This window comes from Pseudorca crassidens, chromosome 10 (assembly GCF_039906515.1).
Source record: "Pseudorca crassidens isolate mPseCra1 chromosome 10, mPseCra1.hap1, whole genome shotgun sequence".
In the NCBI taxonomy this organism is placed as follows: Eukaryota; Metazoa; Chordata; class Mammalia; order Artiodactyla; family Delphinidae; genus Pseudorca; species Pseudorca crassidens.
The window spans coordinates 3,505,811-3,525,653 of NC_090305.1; the positions used below are offsets into that span (position 1 = coordinate 3,505,811).

General features: G+C 44.7%; 2 protein-coding genes across 9 annotated transcripts in view; one reads left to right on the top strand and one right to left on the bottom strand.

Moving 5' to 3' along the window:
• Positions 1 to 2,231, bottom strand: part of LYRM4 (LYR motif containing 4) — a 115,303-nt gene extending 113,072 nt beyond the window's left edge. Inside the window, exon 1 of one of the 2 annotated variants that reach the window (XM_067751907.1) lies at positions 1,774 to 2,231. In XM_067751907.1, coding sequence (XP_067608008.1) covers positions 1,774 to 1,859 — 86 coding nt within the window. In that variant the 5' untranslated portion in view covers positions 1,860 to 2,231. The remainder of the gene's footprint in view (positions 1 to 1,773) is intronic. The other variant, XM_067751908.1, reaches the window with a different exon arrangement.
• A 227-nt stretch (positions 2,232 to 2,458) lies between these two features.
• FARS2 (phenylalanyl-tRNA synthetase 2, mitochondrial) overlaps positions 2,459 to 19,843 on the top strand; it is a 474,195-nt gene continuing 456,810 nt past the window's right edge. For all 7 annotated transcript variants that reach the window (XM_067751902.1, XM_067751901.1, XM_067751900.1 and 4 more), the window contains exons 1-2: positions 2,459 to 2,611; positions 19,018 to 19,103. The gene's annotated coding sequence lies outside the window, so the exon portion shown is untranslated. The remainder of the gene's footprint in view (positions 2,612 to 19,017; positions 19,104 to 19,843) is intronic.

A 19,843-nucleotide genomic window follows, 5' to 3' on the forward strand; every position in this document is an offset into this window, starting at 1 on the left:
GCGGGCATACCAGACAAAGAGAAGTAAAGAGGGAGGGGGTATCCTTGGAATCCACAAAACACAGCTTAATACAAAAGAAGGACATATTTTGTAACAGTTTATTATCTGAGGAGATAATAGTGGGAAATCTCACGTTTTAGGGCCATGATTTCAGCCAACAGTGTAAAGTGATTACCAGATTCCTTTGGATAATACATTTATTTGTGGATAATAAATTTAACTCAAAACGATTACTCAAAGCATAATCGGAACCATTATTTTCTAAATATGTTACCATGTAATTTCTACTTCCTGCCCACAGGGTACAGCCCTGAGTGACTTATCTGCAGTTCTTGTTTATTTTCAGTAAATTTAAACGACAAAATTTGTCTTCCAGACTGTGGTGAAAATGATTGGTTTTTACTTACTTACTCACAAGCGTATTTTGTGGGCTCTTTCAACAGACTTGGTTAAATTGTTGGTAGTAAGTACTTGGTTAATTTTTTGGTTTAAAATTCCACCAGTATACCTGCTGTTTACAAACTTCAGCTTCCAAAGCCAAAGTCCTTAAGTGAAACAATGCACTCCCAGAAATGTTTTTTTTTTTTTTTAACTACTGACCAGTTGGATATGACTTCATTGGTGTGACCCAGACGTTCTCAAATTTACAGGATGAGTACCTTTTCTATGCAGGTATCTAAAAATTAGAAAGTCACTGCTTGAGAGGCTTAGTGTCTGATAACCAACACTGCACTGGGTCTACCCATCATAGGGCCTGCCCGCTCATTCACCCAGTGTGAGGGCAGCTACTCAACCAGGTCTGTTCCACAGGTCGCAGACTCTGCTCCTAGGAAACCCAGTCCACAGCCTTGTCAATCACGGAAGGTGAGACCTGGTGTGAAGCGATGAGCTGGCCTTACCATATTCTTGCTTTGGGAATATGGCTCAAACTCAGAGGGTCAGGTAGTTAGGAGAAGACACCCAATCCACAAGGAGGCACAGAAAAAATCCATAAGGTACATACATTCATGATGATTTACAAGGAAGCAGAAAAGAACGCAGATGCTCTGGAGTAGACAAAAGACATATTAAGAGGAAGGATAAGGGACTCAAGATCAAACATGAGAATGGGGCAGGCGTGGAAAAGCTAGGCGGTACATTAACGACATAAGAGTTTAGATTCTCATTCTCCTGCTGCTAAGATCCTAAAAGCTGGATCCCCATCTGGTGAGGCCAGGATAAACGTTTCAGCTCCTGGAAGCTGGCGAGCCCTTTTTTCCTTGACCTTACCCTGCGTCTCCTCCTCACAAACCCCGCCCCACCACCGATGCCACAAGTAGAACGGATCCTGACAAACATAAAGGCTAATTAAGACACCTCTGAAATGAAAGGAATGGCCAGAGAGAGCCTTCAGCTGTGGACAAGTGCTACTGACGGGTCATTTCCACGATCAAGTCTTCCGATTCTACGGAAAGTTCTTATAAATGCAACAAACTGGTCCTGGCTTGAGAACCTGAACCTTGGCATCCAGCTTAAAGGCAGAGACACCACTAACCGCGTTCCCGGAGCAGAACCTCCTGGAGCTCCCGGCGCAGAGCGTCCGACCTGGGGACACATCACCAGACGCGAACGTCTTCTCCCGCCCACGAAGGGCCATCCCCCGGCTGCCCCCCGAGGGTCCGCGGGCCACGCCGGCCGGCAGGGAGCCTCCCCTCTGGGCGCCCAGGCGGCCGCGCGGGGCAGGGGCTCCTGTACCCCGGCCGCGCCCGCGCCCGCACCTCCCGGGCCGCTCACCTGTAGTTGTAGGCGGAGAAGTGCTTGCTCTCCCTCAGCATCGCCCGGTACAAATCCAGCACCTGTGCGCGGCTGGAGGCTGCCATCTTGGAACGAAAAAAACCCGGGGAGGGGGGTCCTCTCCGCCGAGGTCCCGAGTTAAACGCGACTCCCGAAACTTCCGCCGCCGCGGGAAGCGCGAGCGGGACACGCGCGTGGGGCTCGGCGCAGGGAGCGGCCTGCGCCCCGGCCCAGGTGAGCTCCGGCCGCGTGTGGCGGCGCAGGCGGGCTTCGGGCAGCTAAGGGGGCGGCGCCGGCGGGAGGTGTTCTCGGCGGCCGCCCCCGCCGCGGGGTACTGCGGGCAGCGGCGGGCGGAGCGGCCGAGGGGCGGCGAGGGCTGGGCGGCGGGTGCGGGGTGTCTGTGCTTCCTCGCGGTGGAGGGCTGGGGTTCGCCGGGGACGCCGGGTTGCTCCGCGTTGCCAGGTTACCGAGCGCGCGCCCCGCGCCCGCTCTTCCGCCCGGGCTGCCCTCGGCGCCGCCTGAGCTTCGGTGCGGGCTGCGCGGGGCGCCGGTTCCGCAGACTCCTGGGTCGGGGGCTGCGTGCGGGACGCTTGTCGCGCGTGAACGGGGCGCGAGCGCGCGGGGGACGCAGGGCGCCGACCTGGGGCTCCCCGGCGCTCCGGCTTCGCTCAGGGCGCCCGCTCAGGGGCCTCCGGCGCGAGGCCCCCTTTCTGGTCAAGATGGCGGCGCCCAGGCGGGCCGCGCCGAGGTGAGCTGGAGCCGGGCCCGGAGAGGGGCGAGCCTGCCACGCCCAGGACTTGGACCCCGGCCTGGTCTCCCGTCTCCCGGGGAGCGGCGGGTGAGTGGGCGCGGCCGCGCGTAGGTCCCTCTCGTGGGGTGGTCAGCTCTCCGTCCGTCCGCAGACTTCTGTCGTCTGATAGTCAGATCTGGGGTGGCCCAGGTTGGAGGCGAGGGTGCTTGATTGGGGAAACCTGAGGGGTTTAAGGACTCTGTTGGGATCGTTTCAGACCCCAGCAAGAAGCTGAGCAAGTTTTCTCCTCTCTTCCCGGCTAAGTTTTCTCCCTTCTCTGAAGACGCCAGGTTTTCTGAATCACCTTGTTACCCGGGGGGATACAGTTGGTGGTTCTGACCGTGGAACGTAGGACCCGGCGCGGGGAAGCCTGAGCTGGTTCTAGTTACTTTGTTTGCAAAGCACTTGTCTTGTCTTTGGAATCTTTGTGTATGTAACCAACAATGGGAAGAGCCAGCGTTTTCTCCTCCAAAACACTGCGAGGGGTAACTTTATACGTAAGAAACAAGTGGGCGTTCACATCCATCTCTTTTCCAACCACTGAGTTTTGGTTGTGTTTCCTTTCTTTAAGTTTGTCTCGTTTTGAAGTGATAACTTGTTCTATGCCAAAGCAACCTCGTATTTTCAGGAACTTTAAGGGCAGGAGACACTTCTCTGACCTTACTGCACTTTAGCGTACTTGTAACCTCGGGTCTTTGCATCCACATGTGCTTGTTATATCTGTTATGTTATCTGTTGTAATGCAGTGGTATTTTTTTTTAAAGGCATGAAAGACAAAATACTTTTATGAAAATCCATTTACGTTTCCTGTTCGATTTTTGTTAACGTCTCATACATCTATACGTCTCAAATAAGGCTTTTTACAGAGTAGCCAAACTTCTGTTACTCCTGCAGGGTGATCAGGTCATTGGGCAAATCTTGCTTCAGGTTTATTGAAAGGGTTTTTAATATTTTGAGTTTATCCTTTGGTATTACTCAAAGGACTCAAGACCAAGGGTCTTGTACATTATTATAGAAAAAGATGCAGGACTGTTTTCTCTTAATATGAAACACGGTTGAATGCAGATGATGTAAATTAGGTGTGTGGCACCTAGGAAAACTACAGCGTTAACGCAAGTTACAAACAGAGAAAGCTATCAAAGTTAGAAGAAAAAACAGAATTATTTTGGCTTGTTTAAAAACAGTGGGGATTGCATTATTTTATTATATTTTGCTTTCATCTAGAAAATGAAGTTGGAATAATTACGATATACAGTTGTTTGTTTAATTATCAAGCAATTTAATCATTAATGTATACAATTAACATATCTAAATGATTTTAACTTTGTTGTAATCAAATAAAACTTTCCAAATAAATATCGAAAGTTTAGTTTGTTTGGGTAGTGTAGGCATCTGTTAGTACAAGGAATAGCTGAGGTTAGAGAAATGGTAGCTTCCCAGTTGATTCTAAGCTAAGTCCTCACAAAAAAATACTTTTATTATTTTACTTGAAATAATTTGCCAGTATGTTGGATATCATTGCCTTAAAAGCCTAATAAAAAATCACATTCCAAAGCTAAATCTCCGTTTTTTTATTTCTTCATTGCAGCAATGACTATTTTCAAGAAAAGCTCTATTTGAAGTTGAAAGTGGGATTGGGCCAGAAGCTGAGGATAGACCTTACTCATATGTCCTTTAATATGCATTCTGTTCTGGGCAGAGTATTTTCTTACATAACGACTATAAACTAGGCGTAACCCACTTACTACCATTTAGGCCTCAAAATGCAAAAATTTCTTTAATATCCACCTATCCATAGTTATGAAATTCCTATAGTTCATTATGTAAAGTCATGCATTACCTTATATTAAAATTAGGATTGCTGTTGAGCACTGAATGATTTTTGAAGAGAAATTTCTCCAACCATAACAAGCAGTATAACAGCAATTTATTGTCTTGCAGCTTAAATATTAAAACGATGTGCAAAGGAAATCTTGCATAGGTGAGCAACTTGTGATGTTACGATTTAGAAGTTATTCGACTCCAAATGTGGATCTAAGTCTTTATTACACATAATCGTCATTTGGTTTTATCAGTCCTTCACACTAATAGAATAGGAAGCTGGAAGAGACTTTGTACATCAGGTCCCTCATTTTCAGAGATGAACAGGGAACTGAAGGCCCTTTCCTCATTCATTCCTTCAGCACTGAGTGAACGCTTCCTAAGAGCCATACATTATACAACATGGTGGCGTTACAGTGTGAACTAGATAAGCAAAGTAACAATTTATTTTTGACAGGTGCTATGATAGGGGTAATATTACGAAGTGTTAGGGGAGTACAGAGGAGGGACATTCAACTAGGACTTTGATCTTAAGGGAAAGCATTCCATCAGAGAAGGTATTTCCACAATGAGTAGTAAGAGCCAGAGGGCGAACATGGAGAATGTGTTGAGTTACAGGTTGTAGTGTACATTCAAAGCAGGGAGGCACGAGGGCGCAGGATCCATTCAGGGAACGCTGTGTGGTGGGGAGAGGGACCATCGATGAGCAGACGTGATTAGCCCGGTACCTGCTTTATTTTTATTATTTTTTAAAATTTTATTTATTTATTTTTAAAATATTTATTTTCTGTGCCGGGTCTTAGTTGTGACATGCGGGATCCTTAGTTGTGGCATGCAAACTCTTAGTTGCAGCATGGATGCGGGATCTAGTTCTCCGACCAGGGATTGAACCCAGGCCCCCTGCATTGGGATCGCAGAGCTTTACCCACTGGACCACCAGGGAAGTCCCTACCTGGCTTATTTTAATGATGTTTTCTCTGTTCTGGGGATAAGTCATTTTTTTCTTTGATGCATTGGCTAGTTCATGCAAGTGAAGTAGAACTTACCATCTGAGCTATTGAAATACAGATTAGGTTTTCAGGTGTTGGTAGACTTTTATTTCAAAGCCTATTTTTGGAATCCTCTATTTTAGCAGTGCTGAAATCCTGGTTCTGTACGTCTGCATATTCAACAAGTAGTTGACCAGCTGGTGGTTCAAGTCCCAGTTCCTGCGGTTACGTGAGGGCTACACATCAAATACTGATCCTGTCTTCCAAGAGTTAGTAGTTTATTATGTTGAGATATGTTCCCTGTATACGCACTTTGGGGGGTATTTGAATGGATGTTGAACTGTATCAAATGCTTTTTCTGCATCTATTGAGATGATCATGTGGTTTTTGTCTTCTGTTGATGTGGTGTAACACATTGATTTGCATATTGTTGAACCATCCTTGTGACCTTGGGGTGAATCCAACTTGGTTGTGGTGTATGATCCATTTTGTGTATTGTTGGATTTGGTTTACTAGTATATTGTTGAGGAGTTTTGCATCTATATTCATCAAAGATATTGGCCTGTAATTTTTTTTTTTTGATAGTGTCTTTGTCTGGTTTTGGTTTTGGGGTGATGGTGGCTTCATAGAATGACTTTGGGAGTGTTCTCTCCTCTTCAGTCTTGTGGAAGAGTTTGAGAAGGATGGGTATAAGTTCTTCTTTGTATGTGTGGTAGAATTCTCCAGTGAAGCCATTTGGTCCTTTTCTTTGCAGGGAGTTTTTTTTTAATTACGGGTTCTATTTCACTTCTAGTGATCCGTCAATTCAAATTGTCTATTTCTTCTTGATTCAGTTTTGGTGGGCTGTATGTTTCTCGAAACCTGTCTATTTCTTCTAGGTTATAAGATCTCAGTGGACAGATGATAGGACAGCTCTTACCCCCGTTAAGGAAGGGACCTGAGAGGTTAGGTTATTTAGCCAGTTGTACAGGTAGGAATCCGAGGGGGTGGGCATGGTCCTGGGGTGTGTTCTGTCTATAGCTGTAGTACTGGCTGTGACGCTGCACTGCTTCACAGAAGGTCTTCAGAGCCAGCTTCAGGAGTTTGAAGTTTATTAAGTTTTCTTGGATAACATGGGTAAATTTTAGTCATATTTGAATTTTAAGTTAGATTCTCACTTATTTCCAAAGCTAACTTCTTTATATAGGAAATATTACAAATATTCAGAGAATCTCAAATGTTGATTTTTATACTAGCTTTCTAGTCTTTTAAGATAAATTTACATTTTTTTTCTATTAACATCTCTTGGAAAAGACTTAGTGCCTTTTTTAGGTTGTCTACTCATGTGTATGTGAGAGATTCACATTTTTGTAGACGCTCTTTTCAAATATACTTCAAGTCTTTTCCTTGAGACTTTTAGAAAGTAACCAGATATTGGAGCTCCGTTCTTTGGAGACTAAGTATTGCCTTACTTGTGGGAAACAGCAGTAAAATTGACAACTGAGTTTGTATAAAGTGTATCAGATGTCACTTATAGGAATTTTTTTTTAAACAAATTAGTTCTTTGCCTTCTGTCTGCCTGTCTGTAAGTTCAAGCTCATCTCTCTCAAAAGCTGCCTTCCCCTCCTACCTGTGTCTAGGAGGGAGACTAGGCTAAGAGGTCAGATCTGTTTTCAACTGAACTTGTGTCCCTTTAGTTGTTCCCAGGTCACAGTAGCTGCTAGATGGAGAACTGGTTTCATTAGCCCACTGGTCCTCTACCCTGGCCTCACAGCACACACCTGAGAACCTTTCACAAATACCAGTGTTCTGGTTCCACTCACATCAAGGCAGTCGTAAGCTCTGGGTTGGGGGCCCAGCAGTAATGTCTTTAAAAAGTGTCAGGGGTTTCAGGGCGCCATCAGGATGGAGAACCACTGCCATCGGCCCAAGTCAGACAGCTGACTGGAATACAGAAGGTCCAGCCATGTTGCTGCCTCTGTGCACGTGACCCATTGCCGGTTCTTCCCAGAACTGCCCTCATTTAGCAGGACGATGTGAGTACCTTCAGGAAGAACACCTCCCGTCCCCACATCCCGGTGTTCCAGGAACAGCTCAGATGAACGTGGGCCAGGTGTGTGCAAAGTTCTCCTTGTCCGCCAGTTTTACTGAGGGAGAACGTCGTCTTAAGGGAAAATAAATCCTGTACTTGAACGTTTTCCCCCTTAAGCAGTTTTTAGCATTGATTCTGTCCCTGATCTTGAAATACGAGACAGCTGACCCTCCACCAAGACTTTTCCCTGCCCCATCCAGCCCATCTTCTTTTGACATATGTGCCTTATTCTTTCAAACCCTAACAGTAAATCTATAAATCAAAATCTAATTTTGCATATACAAAGGCCTGAATATATATCTTATCAGAACTGGCCTTAGCAAAACATTCTGTGGAAGATGTGAAGATAATTTCAGGAGAGTCCTTTGAAAAGAGCCAGTATTTCTTCTTATTTTTTGCAAACTAGTATGTTTATCAAATAACATTTTGAATGATGATTTTGAATGAAAAATAACATTTTGTAATTCATTAAGGATGAGATTTTCATATGAAGAAGTACTTGTAATAAAAGTGATTTTGGGGACTTCCCTGGTGGTCTGGTGGTTAAGAATCCGCCTTCTAATGCAGGGGACACGGGTTAGATCCCTGGTCGGGGAACTAAGATCCCACATGCTGCGGGGCAACTAAGCCCTTGCGCTGTAGAATCCGTGTGCTTCAACTACAGAGCCCACGTGCCGCAACAAAAGATCCCACATGCCGCAACTAAGACCTGACACAGCCACATAAATAAATAAATTTCTTTTTTTTAAAAAAGTGATTTTGTGGAGGAAATTGAAATAATTTTTAAAATGATTATCTAAAGGTGTTTATAGCTTCCCTCAGGGTTATGTACTAGTTGAAGTTCAGATGACACAAGTCATCTTTTGGAGCATAACGCAAAAAATATATATATATATGGGTAGGACGCTAGATATTTCATGAAATTCAAGGCCGAGTTGAACAACCCTGACAGTTTGAGAACCTGTGGCCTTAGCAGCGGTGGGAATTTGCGAGCTGTTAGCCCCGAGTGGTGGCTCTTGATCCGGGGTGCATGTCAGACTCACTGCTGATGTCAGGACTCCTCCCACAGCTGTCAAGTAAAAACCTCTGAGTAGCTTCCCAGGTCATTCTGATGTTCAGCCATGACTGAGAACCTCTGGCCCCAGTGCTGCCACCAAGATGAGTGACTGGTGAAGGCACAGTCATGCCCATAAGGCTTTTTGGAATCTTGCAAAGCTGGCCTCCTGAAATTTTGGAGGGCAGAGACTTCTTGCTAACTCTTTTTTTTCCCCGGCACCTCTGCTAAGTGCATGGTGAATATTTGCAAATCAGTTTCAGTTCTTGTAAGGTGTTCCAGAATTCAAGCTGCTCTCTAGATCAAACTGATTTTATTCCCTTAGATGAGCACAGGCCTATGTGCACAAATACTAAAACAAAGGCACATGAAAGACCAAACAGGCTGTGCTCAGGAGGTTTAAAGCAGGGCAGGCAGGCCCAGCGTTATGGGAGTGATGGGCTGGTGGAGGGGAAAGGCTTCCTCATCAGGAGTAGGAGACAGGAGATGTCCCTTTGTCCAGGCTCCCCGTGGGCTGGGAGCACCCGGAAGGCTCTCTCTGCCCACCTATTCCTGTCTATACATCAAGTAACACAGGGACAAATACGTGTCATAGTTATACCTTCAAGTGAAATGCCCTGTGCTTCTCAGATGCAGGCTCACTATACTCCTGAATCACCCTCGGAATACCGCGGGGGAAGGAGAAAGCCAGGAGACTGTACTTTGCAATTATACTTTTGAGGAAAAGAGAAATGGGTACCAGTTCCAAATGGGTGGCTGTAGGTACTTTTTATTTTTAGTTACAACAAACATTTTTTTATTTACCAGAAAGATACCAGCTCAGAAGCAAAGAAGATGCAGTAAAACTTGCTAAAGTTAAGGACCACTAACTCCCAGATGCCTTAAACATTTGTTCTTAAAGTCAGATGATTTCCCAAATAACCTCTCTAGGGTGTAAAGGGTGCTAGCAACACCAAAGCTAAAATTTGTTTTTCTGTAATGGCATATTATCAGACATCCCATGTTTAGAAGTGAACGTGTTTAAGATTTGAAAGATATTTATGGACTTTTAAAAATTAAATATTTATATATCGTAATTTACTTGTAATATGGAAGAAAGGCATTTTTCCCTTGCTCAGCGTTACTTAAATATTTTTTTCAGTAAAACCCCAACATCACATTGTCAGTTTCCACCCTTCACTTTAAGGGCTGTCCTTGTGCCCAGCCCACTGTGGATCGCTCCACATAGTAAATGAGGGAAGTTGAGCAGAGTGGGTACTTGTGAGTTGGTATCTTATATCTCTCTCCATTTGGACTAGAAGCCTACTCTTTACAAATATTTTCTCTAAAGTTACACTTTATCTGTAATTAAATTATAACTTCAAATAAGCAACCCTCGATTACTGACCTTTTTCAACGATTGCAGTATGATCCTGAAATGGGTGAAGTAATGAACATAGCCCTGGAAGGTCAGAGGTCAGCCAGGCTCTGCCCCAGGTGTGTGACCTGTGACCAGATTGCTTTTTCCTACTTAACTCCTCTCTTCTGTCCAAATTGGAACTGAAATAGGCTGTGCTCTCCTTACTTCTAGGGACATTTCCAAGATTAAGAACATATTCTCATTACTTGTGCCGTAAGCTGAATGGCTGTGGTCCTCCCCACCCCATTCCCCCATTCCCCACCATTCCGATAAATATGTTGAGATCCTAACCCCCAGTGGGATGTGTTGGGTTGGCCTTTGGGAGTTGGTCAGGTCATAAGGGTGGAGCCCCCAGGATGGGATTAATGTCCTTGTAAAAGGGACCGCAGAGAGCTCCCTCACCCCTCACTATGTGAGGACACAGTCTTGAGATCCAGGAAGTGTGCTCTTACCTGGCACCAAATCTGCCGGTGGCTTGATCTTGGACTTCCCAGCCTCCAGAACTGCGAAATAAGTATTTGTTGCTTATAAGCCACCAGGTCTGTGGTATTTTTGTTAGAGCAGCTAACCCTAACCCTAACCCTGAGACACTCTGCTTTGGTTTTCTGGAAAAAGAGAGTGTGCAGGGAGGGTGTGGTGGTGGTGTCCTGAGTGAACTAGGTCTGCCAGGTTTGTGGGTTTCAGTGGGTTTTTGTTTGTTTCCTTTTTTGTATTACATTCACATGGTATTCAAACATCCGAAGCTTATGCTTTCTGCAAAATGTAGGAAAATGAAGTGTTTTTATAAGATTTTACCCAAAATGTTGATGGCATACTTAGTTACTGAAATATGTTTGGGCAGAAATGTCTCTACCAGTGGATGCCATGGCATGTGTGGACTTAAAGTACCTTCCTTAACACTGTCTTTCATAACTGTTCCACCTCACCGGGGTTTTCTGTTTATTAGCATGGGCCTTTTCTTCATTAAGACTGAAAAATCAAAACCTGACGTGATAAGCATGATTTCCACATTTGACTCTTAATTAATTTGGTGCGAGAGTGCAGCCTTTTTTTTTCAATCCCAGCATTTCAGCTCTTTGCAGCAGTAGAGGTTCTGTTTTTCTGTCCCCGAAGTAAAGAGGGTGGGAAGGGGCTTCCTCGGTGGCTTGGCTCCCGCTGGAGCAGAGGAGGAGGGATGCTGTCTTCAGCTGCCTTGGGTGCACCAGAGGGCTGTGTGCAGAGGCCCGGGCGTGCGTCCTGCAGACCTTGTGCAGCCCCTGGACAGGAGCCTGGGCTGTGAGGGGCACGGCCACTCTGGTTGCAAAGGTGACGGGAAGAGGAGAAGCCGGGAGAATGACAAGGTGTGTGAATGGCACAAGTGAGTTGTGGGGCAGAGGCTTCAAAGGCCCGAGTGGGTGTGTTCAGTCTCCCTCGTGCGCTGTGTGTGGGGCAGTGATGGGGCGGTGGTGCCCCGCCGCGTGGCCCCCAGCTGCATTTCCAGGGAGAGGCCATCCACCCAGTGAGCTGTCTGCCCAGCGGCTGGGTCTTGCTGTCCGAAGTCGGTGTGAGTGGTTTGCCCCGGCAGGAATACTGACAACCACCCTCAGATGGAAACTGCTCGACCTGTGATGAGAACATCTCCGTGGCCATGTTAGCACGGCCAGTTACAATCCACAGTCACTCAGAAACCTCGCCTAAGCCCCTATTTCCTCTGCTAAGAAGTAACAAAATTAATTGCTTTCTCTGCCTGCCTACTCAGAAGTCAGTCCTTCAAGAAATGAACTGACAGAAAGGCAGGTGATTTAGAGGGAGAAGGGGAACGGCTGAGGATAATTAACAGACTGTTGTCTGACTTCCCCATGGGAATAGATTTGGGTGTCAGTTAAATGCTTTGCTTGGTGTTTCAAGTTTAATGAGACAGCTGCAAGATGCATGAAAATCAGTTTCTGGAACATGCTAAGCCCTCCCCACCTGAGCACATGGGTGCTTCCGTCCCTCTGTTTGGAAATTTTGTCTCTTTGAATGGCTTATCTTTCTAATGTTGACTTAAACGTTACTTTCTCAGACAGCCCTTCCCTGGCTGCTCATCTTTATCTAAAAATCAGGGCTCCATTCGTATATTGGAGGTTTCTCTTTATCTCCTACTTAAATTCTTAGTTTTACTCACTGCCATGCTCGACAACCAGCCCTGTGCCTGTTACATAGTAGGAGCTCAGCAAACATTTGTTGAGTGAACGAACAGAAATGCTGTGATGGCTTCAGGAAAAGACACTTAGTACCCTAGAGCAGCTCTGTCCAGTAGACCTTCGGGGATGACTGAAGTGTTTCTACCTGTTTTGTCCAGTGTGGCAGCCACCACCCACGTGAGGCTCTTGAGCACTGGAAACGTGGCTAGTGCAACCGAGGAGCTGGATTTTTATCTATTTAATTAATTTAAATTTAAATAGCCACCTGTGATTAGCTGCTACTATATTAGACACCACAGATCCAGAGGATGTGATTTTATTAGCTTCTGGCATTGAAAAATATTACCACTGAATACTAACCCATTAAACATAGGTAATTTCTGCAGCTGAAAAGCCCTTCTAAAAGCAGTGACCTGCATTCAGCTCATTTTATGATGCGTAATAGGTGTGTTTTATGGTCTCCTTGAGAAGCAGAAGCTCTTATGTCCTCAGTGACCTTCTGTGATTTCGGATTATCATTGCATTTTCCTTCCATTCTTTATTTTTTAATTTTAATTATTTTGATTGCATTGTATCAATAGGCTAGAGCCCTCCTGGGCTGTAGTTTGTGGGAGGACTCATCCAGGAACAAGGGCCTGGAGGTGTTTGAGTTCAACCTTCTTTCTGCCTTCTGTGGCTAACCTCAGTCAGCTGGTACTTATGCAACCGTGGCCTTCTGTCTGCATGGCATGGACCTCACCTTGAAGGCCAAGAGCTTTTCAAGTGAAGGTAGGATTATAAAAAGAATTATCAGGATAAACTTGAATAATTACCGCATTATTAGAGCCGCCGTCAGATTTCAACTGCTGATGTTTTCTCCATATTGTCGCGGGTCTTGAAATGAGAAAGAAAAAGAACTGGTAGTCGTATCTTTTACTGTATTAAAAATAAAATGTTTAAATTCATGCTTCATGGTGGATTTTAAAAAGTTGCATTAAATACATATATATAAACACACATATATATATAAAATAAGATTTACCATAAACCATTTTAAAGTGTGCAGTTCTGTGGCATTAATGCATTCACATTGTGTGTATCCATCACCACCATCCATTCTCTGGAACTTTTTCATCTTCCCAAATTGTCCCCAATGATGAATTTTAAAATTCTTTTCCATGCTTATTGTCCAAACTAATATGGACTACTGACACCTATGTGTCTACAGGAATCGCCTCTTTTAAAATGACCTTGACCTAACTAATGCATAATTTGCCTTACCTTGGGAAGTGGTAGACGCCTCTTGTCAAGGACCCAAAATCACCCAATTTAGTCCCTGCTCCCAGCCATCACTAACCTTACATGCTCACCCTGAGAAAGATCATTTCTCTCATTTAAAAAAACAGTAACTCTAGAAAATGACTTTTAAGTGACAGGTAAGATGGACTTTCTTGCATATGTGTTATGTGCTTTGGGATTCCAAACTTTTTACCAGTGTCCATTGAGAAAGGCAAAAAGAATCAGAAACAGTTACTTAGCATTTTTAGTACCTCCTACCTTAGTATAATATCATAGTGACCACTGGGCACATCTAAACTTACAGATTCAGGATGGTTTTTTAGCCCTTTAATGAGCAATTGGAATCCGGGGAATCTGAAGGGAAGCCTTACCCTCACCAGATGACTTGCTCTTTATTTATTGCTGTGGGTACATCACTGTTCTCAGAAGCCCGAGGAACGAAGCAGAGGGGCAGCTGCAAGGGGAAGACTGACCACTGGTGTGGGTGCTTAGAAGGAAGCAGGTGGGCGTGTCGGGGCCCCCCTGAGAGAGACGTGCAGTTCTGTAGTCATGTCCCGGATGCACGTCAGGGGCAGTGTCCTGAGGGCAAGGCCTTCACGGTGGGTGCTGGGGGCCACAGCCCATCTCAGCCGGTGCACGTGGAGCATTCCTGAGGGAGGAGACCGCCGGGCGCTGAGGCTCAGGGTGAGAGGAAACAGCTGTAGTTCTAGTCCCTGGCAGCAGTTCTGTTCAGCCCAAGTGTGGGGTGTGGTCCCTGGGAATTGGGGTCTGCGGGACACTTGGATAGGCCGAGCAGAATTCGGGCCTTCGGAAGCTTAGTAAGTGTGTGCTTTAGAAGGTAAATCCGGCATTGCACGTAAGGTGAATCAGGAGGCAACTGTTTGAAGTGGAAGGTGTTAAAGGCTGTTTAATTATCCTGGAGGAAGGTACTGAGGGTCTCTAAATTATGTCACTTGTGGTGAGAGTGGAAAGGAGGGCTGAAGTGGCAGCGATGTTGTAAAGACAGAATTCACAGGCCCTACCGATTGGCTGGATGGAGGGAACGAAGGAAAGGGGAAGCCAAGAGTGATCTCAAGTCACTAGGTTGTAATGCTCATCGTATAAAATCGAAAGGTATAAAAGCATGTAATGAATAGTAGCCTCTCAACTGTCTCTGTCTCTCAGCTCCTACCGTGTCTGCACTTCCTTATATACGTGTGTATATGCGTAAACTACATTTATATTCCTGTTGAAAAATGGTAGCTACCATGCACAGCCAATCAACACCTCTTTTTTATCATTTAACAATATATCTTGGAGATATCCTATGTCAATACATGTAGTGCTGCCTTATTCTTAATTTACTTAGCTAGTCCCCGATTAATGGAAATGTATTTCCTGTCTTTGGCTCTTACAAATTGTTCAGTGAATACCCTTGTTCATGCATCATTTTGCACACATATAAGAAGTATATCTAGGGCTTCCCTGGTGGCGCAGTGGTTGAGAGTCCGCCTGCCGATTCAGGGGACGCGGGTTCGTGCCCCAGTCCGGGAGGATCCCACATGCCGCGGAGCGGCTGGGCCCGTGAGCCATGGCCGCTGAGCCTGCGCGTCCGGAGCCTGTGCTCCGCAATGGGAGAGGCCACAGCGGGAGAGGTTGCAACCGTGGGAGGCCCACGTACCGCAGGAAAAAAAAAAAAAAAAGTATATCTATAAATTTAATTCACTACAGGTGGGATTGCTGAATTAAATGTGTGTATTTTAAATGTTGCTAGATATTGTCAAACTGCCTTCCATAGAAGTTTTACCAGCAATGCCTGTTTCTTAGACCCTCATAATACTGTGATATCAAAGAACATGATCTTCCCCAATCTGTAGATATTTTAAAACCTAATCGTCATTTTAATTGGCATTTCTTTGAGATTGAACATCTTTTCATACCTTCCAGAGGCATTTCTAATTCCATCTGGGGGAGCCTTCTGTCACTCGCTGATTCCCATTTCTCTATTCAGAAGTTGGACTTTCATGGAATGCCTATAGTGGTTTCTCAAATCATGATTCTGGAGTTTTGGTGGATATATTGTGATCATATTCAGGCAATAGTCATCTATTCCTATCTTATTAAGAGTTTGTCTTAATGAAGAGTGAATGTTCTGTTTTGTCAAGCATCTGGGGGCTGATCATTTGCTTTTTCTCCTTTGATCATGGGGTCAATTAGAGGACTGGATCTCCTGCCTTGATTTATCCTTGTGCTGTGCATGGTGGCCACCCCCCCCCCCCCCCGCCATGGCCTTGGTATAGTGTTCCCTTAGTGGTTTCTGTTTGCCTACATTTTATTTGGGATTCTTGCAGATAGTTATAAGTATGTATCTTATTCATCACTGAAACAGCTTCTCAAAGTTGGAGAACTTTCTAGTGATTAAGTCACCCATCCCCTCATTTACGGTCTTTAATCCTCTTCAGTTTAGCTGTGGCGTTTCACACCCCAACCAGTGTTTTCAGCCACCTTGAAACGCGGTTCTTCCTTAGCTTCGGTGATGCTCAGAGCTGAGCTCTCTGCTCACGGATGGAGTCTTTCCGCAGAGGGCCTCCCTCCTTGACCTGCTTCATCCCCGTGTGACATCATCGCCGAGGTGGACATCACTGAATGTGTCCATCTGCATGTCCCGCCCGCCCCTCAAACAGTGTGTCTAAAATAACCGCATTCTTCTCCCCACCCCGAGTCAGCTTCTCTACTTGATGTGGCAGCTTCTGTCTCTATTACCCCTGAAGTTTTCTTAATGATCCCGGCAGCATCATGTATTGAGTACCTGCTGTGTGCCAGGCCCCGAGAAGCCAGGTAGCCAGGAGGGAGGATGGGGACAGGAAGGGCAGGCAGCAAATGCGGACGCCTTTCCAAGCCAGAACGATGTATGCCAGCGCGCTTGAGATTGGACGTGTGCCAGGAGGGGAGGTCGGAGCGTTGGAAGGGTTATTACTTGGTCCTTATATCTCTGCAATAAGAAAAGTTATTTAAAAGCAAAAGTGAGACGTGTGATTTTTGTAATGAAGAGACCAGATTCACTGCATAGACACTTGGATGATTTATAAGTCTTTAAACCCCAGTAGAGGAAAAGTTATTCCTTAATAATATCTTAGACATTCACTTTTATTTAAAGAATCTTGGTAGAAGACGAATTAGAAACTTCAGATACTGTTTTTTCTTCTACCAGAGGGTTTGGTCAAATTATATTCCTGTCATTGGCGTTTTGGAGCTTGAGGACAACAGAACTGTTACAACATGAGTTTTTAGAGCCAATTTTGACCACAGCGAAGTGACTGTGAAGGCTGAAGGTCGAGAGTATGATTGATTGGGTGATTAGAATTCCTTTTAAAACAAATTAGATGTGGCAGGTTTGCCACTGGCGAAAAGTACTGCAAGGAAATGAATCTCATCAGCAGATAAAATTTCTTGGATCATCAAAAAAGGGTTTAATGTTTAAAATATAAATACACACACATACACACGACCTGCATAGGAATTCCAGTTTGTGCTGTTTTTACCATGAGTGTCTAGCCTGGTTTTTCTGTTAAATAATATACAGGCACTAGATTGGGTATGTTTTTAATTTTTAGTTTAGTGGCTGGTACCCTAAATGTTAAATATATTGATCAGTTCAGTTTATCCAGTTTCTGTACTTGTCTTTATATTTGGGGTCTTCTAGGTGATTGGATTTGTGGTCAGGCATTTGTGTTTGGGATCCCTGGCTTCGAAGCAGGCCGAGGGGACAGGAGGGAAGCAAGGACCAGTGTTTGGGAAGGGAAGGGAGGAGTGAGGGACAAGCAAGGACATTCTTTAATGGAGAAGCGTGTGTGTGAGAGGGGTGGCGGTGGTTGGTATCTGTTGTCTTGGAGAGAAGGGTGGGGTGGTGGTCCGTAGAGAACTAAGATTTCTCCGGAACTTCATACACATCAGACACCAAGCTCTGCATTTTCGTGTGTATTACATCCTCACAATAACCTTGGCATAGTAGGTATGGAAATTATTTGTAGTTTCAAAGAAAAAAAGGAGAGCAGGTGAGAAGATATCCAAAAAGAACTTCTAAAAGTAAAATAGTGATGGTGATGATGATGATGATGATGATGATTGTTAGAAAAGAACATTGCTTCAATGTAGCTGCCCTGGTTTTTTTTTTTTTTTTTTTTTTTGCGGTACGCGGGCCTCTCACTGCTGTGGCCTCTCCCGTTGCGGAGCACAGGCTCCAGACGCGCAGGCTCAGCGGCCGTGGCTCACAGGCCCAGCCGCTCCGCGGCACGTGGGACCTTCCTGGACCGGGGCACGAACCCATGTCCCCTGCATCGGCAGGCGGACTCTCAACCACTGCGCCACCAGGGAAGCCCTGCCCTGGTGTTTTTATTCTAGTTTTTTGGTGGCGAGAATGTCGAGTTGTAGGTAGTGTCAGAGAGGTTGAAGTTGGCTCTTAAGCTGGGTACATGAGGGCTAGTCGGGTCTCTGCTTTTGTATATGTTTGGAAATTTTCATAATAGAAGGACTTTTAAATGATGAAGCAAAGAAGGAAAATAGTCTCGATTGTGATAAAAGGTGAAAGAATATTTATGAATAGTAGGGGAACGTTTTTCCTTTCTTCCCCACTGTCAGACTTATATGATAGCATTAGCCTATGAACCTATCTTTGAGGCAAGATTATTAACAAACCATTTAGGAAATAGATGATAAAATCAGTTTTTTTTTTTTTTTTAGTTGTGGTCTTCTCAGCTCTATGTGTGAAGACTCTGCAGGAACCAGGTGGTCTCTTCATCTTTATCTGATTGCAGTGGAAGTTTTGTCCCAATAATAGAGCATTTATGCTGGAAGGAAGCCCAGGGCTGGAACTGTCTCATTGCAGAAGCTGTACAGCTCCAGGAGGGGGATCAAAATCTAGTCAGTGAGCATCTGTTTCTGCAGAACATGGTAGTGGGGCCTGGAGGGAGCTCCGAAGGTAGGACAATAAGAGAGTAGCTGTAGCTAGTGTTTACGGAGGGCTTCCCTGCCAGGTACTCTAAACACTTCACACATATCCAATCCTTACAGCAACTCTAGGAGGTATAGGGACTAGGTTTTCTTATTTACTTTTATTCTTTTATTGTGGTAAAATATACAAAACATAAAAATTACTATCTGAACCTTTTTAAGTATACAGTTCACTGGCATTAAGTACATTCACATTGTTGGGTAAACCATTACCTGCCTCCATCTCAGAACTTTTTCATTTTCCCAAACTGAAACTCTGTACCCATTAAACATTACTTCCCCATCCGCCTCCCCGCAGCCCCTGGTAACCATCATTCTTTCGGTTTCTATGAGTTTGACTGCTCTAAGTACCTCATATACGTGAAGTCATAGAATATTTTGTCTTTATATAACTGGCTTATTTCACTTGGTATAGTTATCTTCAAGGTTCATCCATGTTGAAGCCTGTGTCGGAATTTCCTTCCTTTTTAAGGCTGAATAATGTTTCATTGTCTGTATGTACTACATTTTATCCGTTGTTCTGTTGGTGGACACTTGGGCTGCTTCCACCTTTTGGCTATTGTGAATATGCTGCTGTGAACATGGGTGTGCAAATATCTGTTCCAGTATCTACTCACAGCTCTTTGGGGCAGAGTCCCAGAAGTGGAATCGCTGGATCTTATGGTAATTCTATGTTAAATATTTTTAGGAACTGCCAGACTGTTTTCTACAGCAGCTGCACCGTTTTGCATTCCCGTCAGCTGTGCACGAGGTTCCAGTTTCTGCAGATTGGAGGTAGGTCCTGTTCTTGTTTCAGTGTCACAGAGGAGGGAGAGAGGGGCGGGGAGGTTACATGCACTCACACAGCTCATGTGCAGACCCGAATCTGAGCCCAGCAGTCCGACTCCAGAGCCTCTGATGTAAAGATAAGAGGAGGCACAGAGGCTCGGAGACGTGGTCCAGGGCCCTGCGTGTGGGTTCAGGCCCGGGCCACCTGCCTCCACAGTTCATGTTGGTAAGCATATTAGATTCAGGGCTTGGTGTTTCTTTTTCCTTTTTTTCTTTTTGGACAAAAGTGCACTTAAAAAAAATCCACATTCTGTAGGAAGATATTACATGTTGAATATCTCTGTATGTCTTTCCCCTGCCTTTCTACATTTATGCTTTAAAATGTTCTGTTATTTAAAATATCTTTCAAGATGTATGCAATATGTTTGATTTTCTTTTTATTTGAGTTCTTTGGTCAAATTTTGCTTTTAAATGCTCTGAATAAATACGAATTGATTCTGCTGGAGTTTTGTATATATCTCTGCTCTACGTACCTCTGCCAGAAGTTTGCTTTCAAATAAAACCAAACAAAACTATCTAAGCCGAGCTTAAATGGGGGGAACCTGGAGAGTATCAATGGTAAACACTGAGGACGTTTAAAAAAGATTCAGATAAAGTGAATTTTCCATCTTTATCAATAGAGGAGCAACAGCAAGAAAATGTGCCCATTTCTTTAATCCTCGTGTGTATTTTGCTAAGAGGGTTTG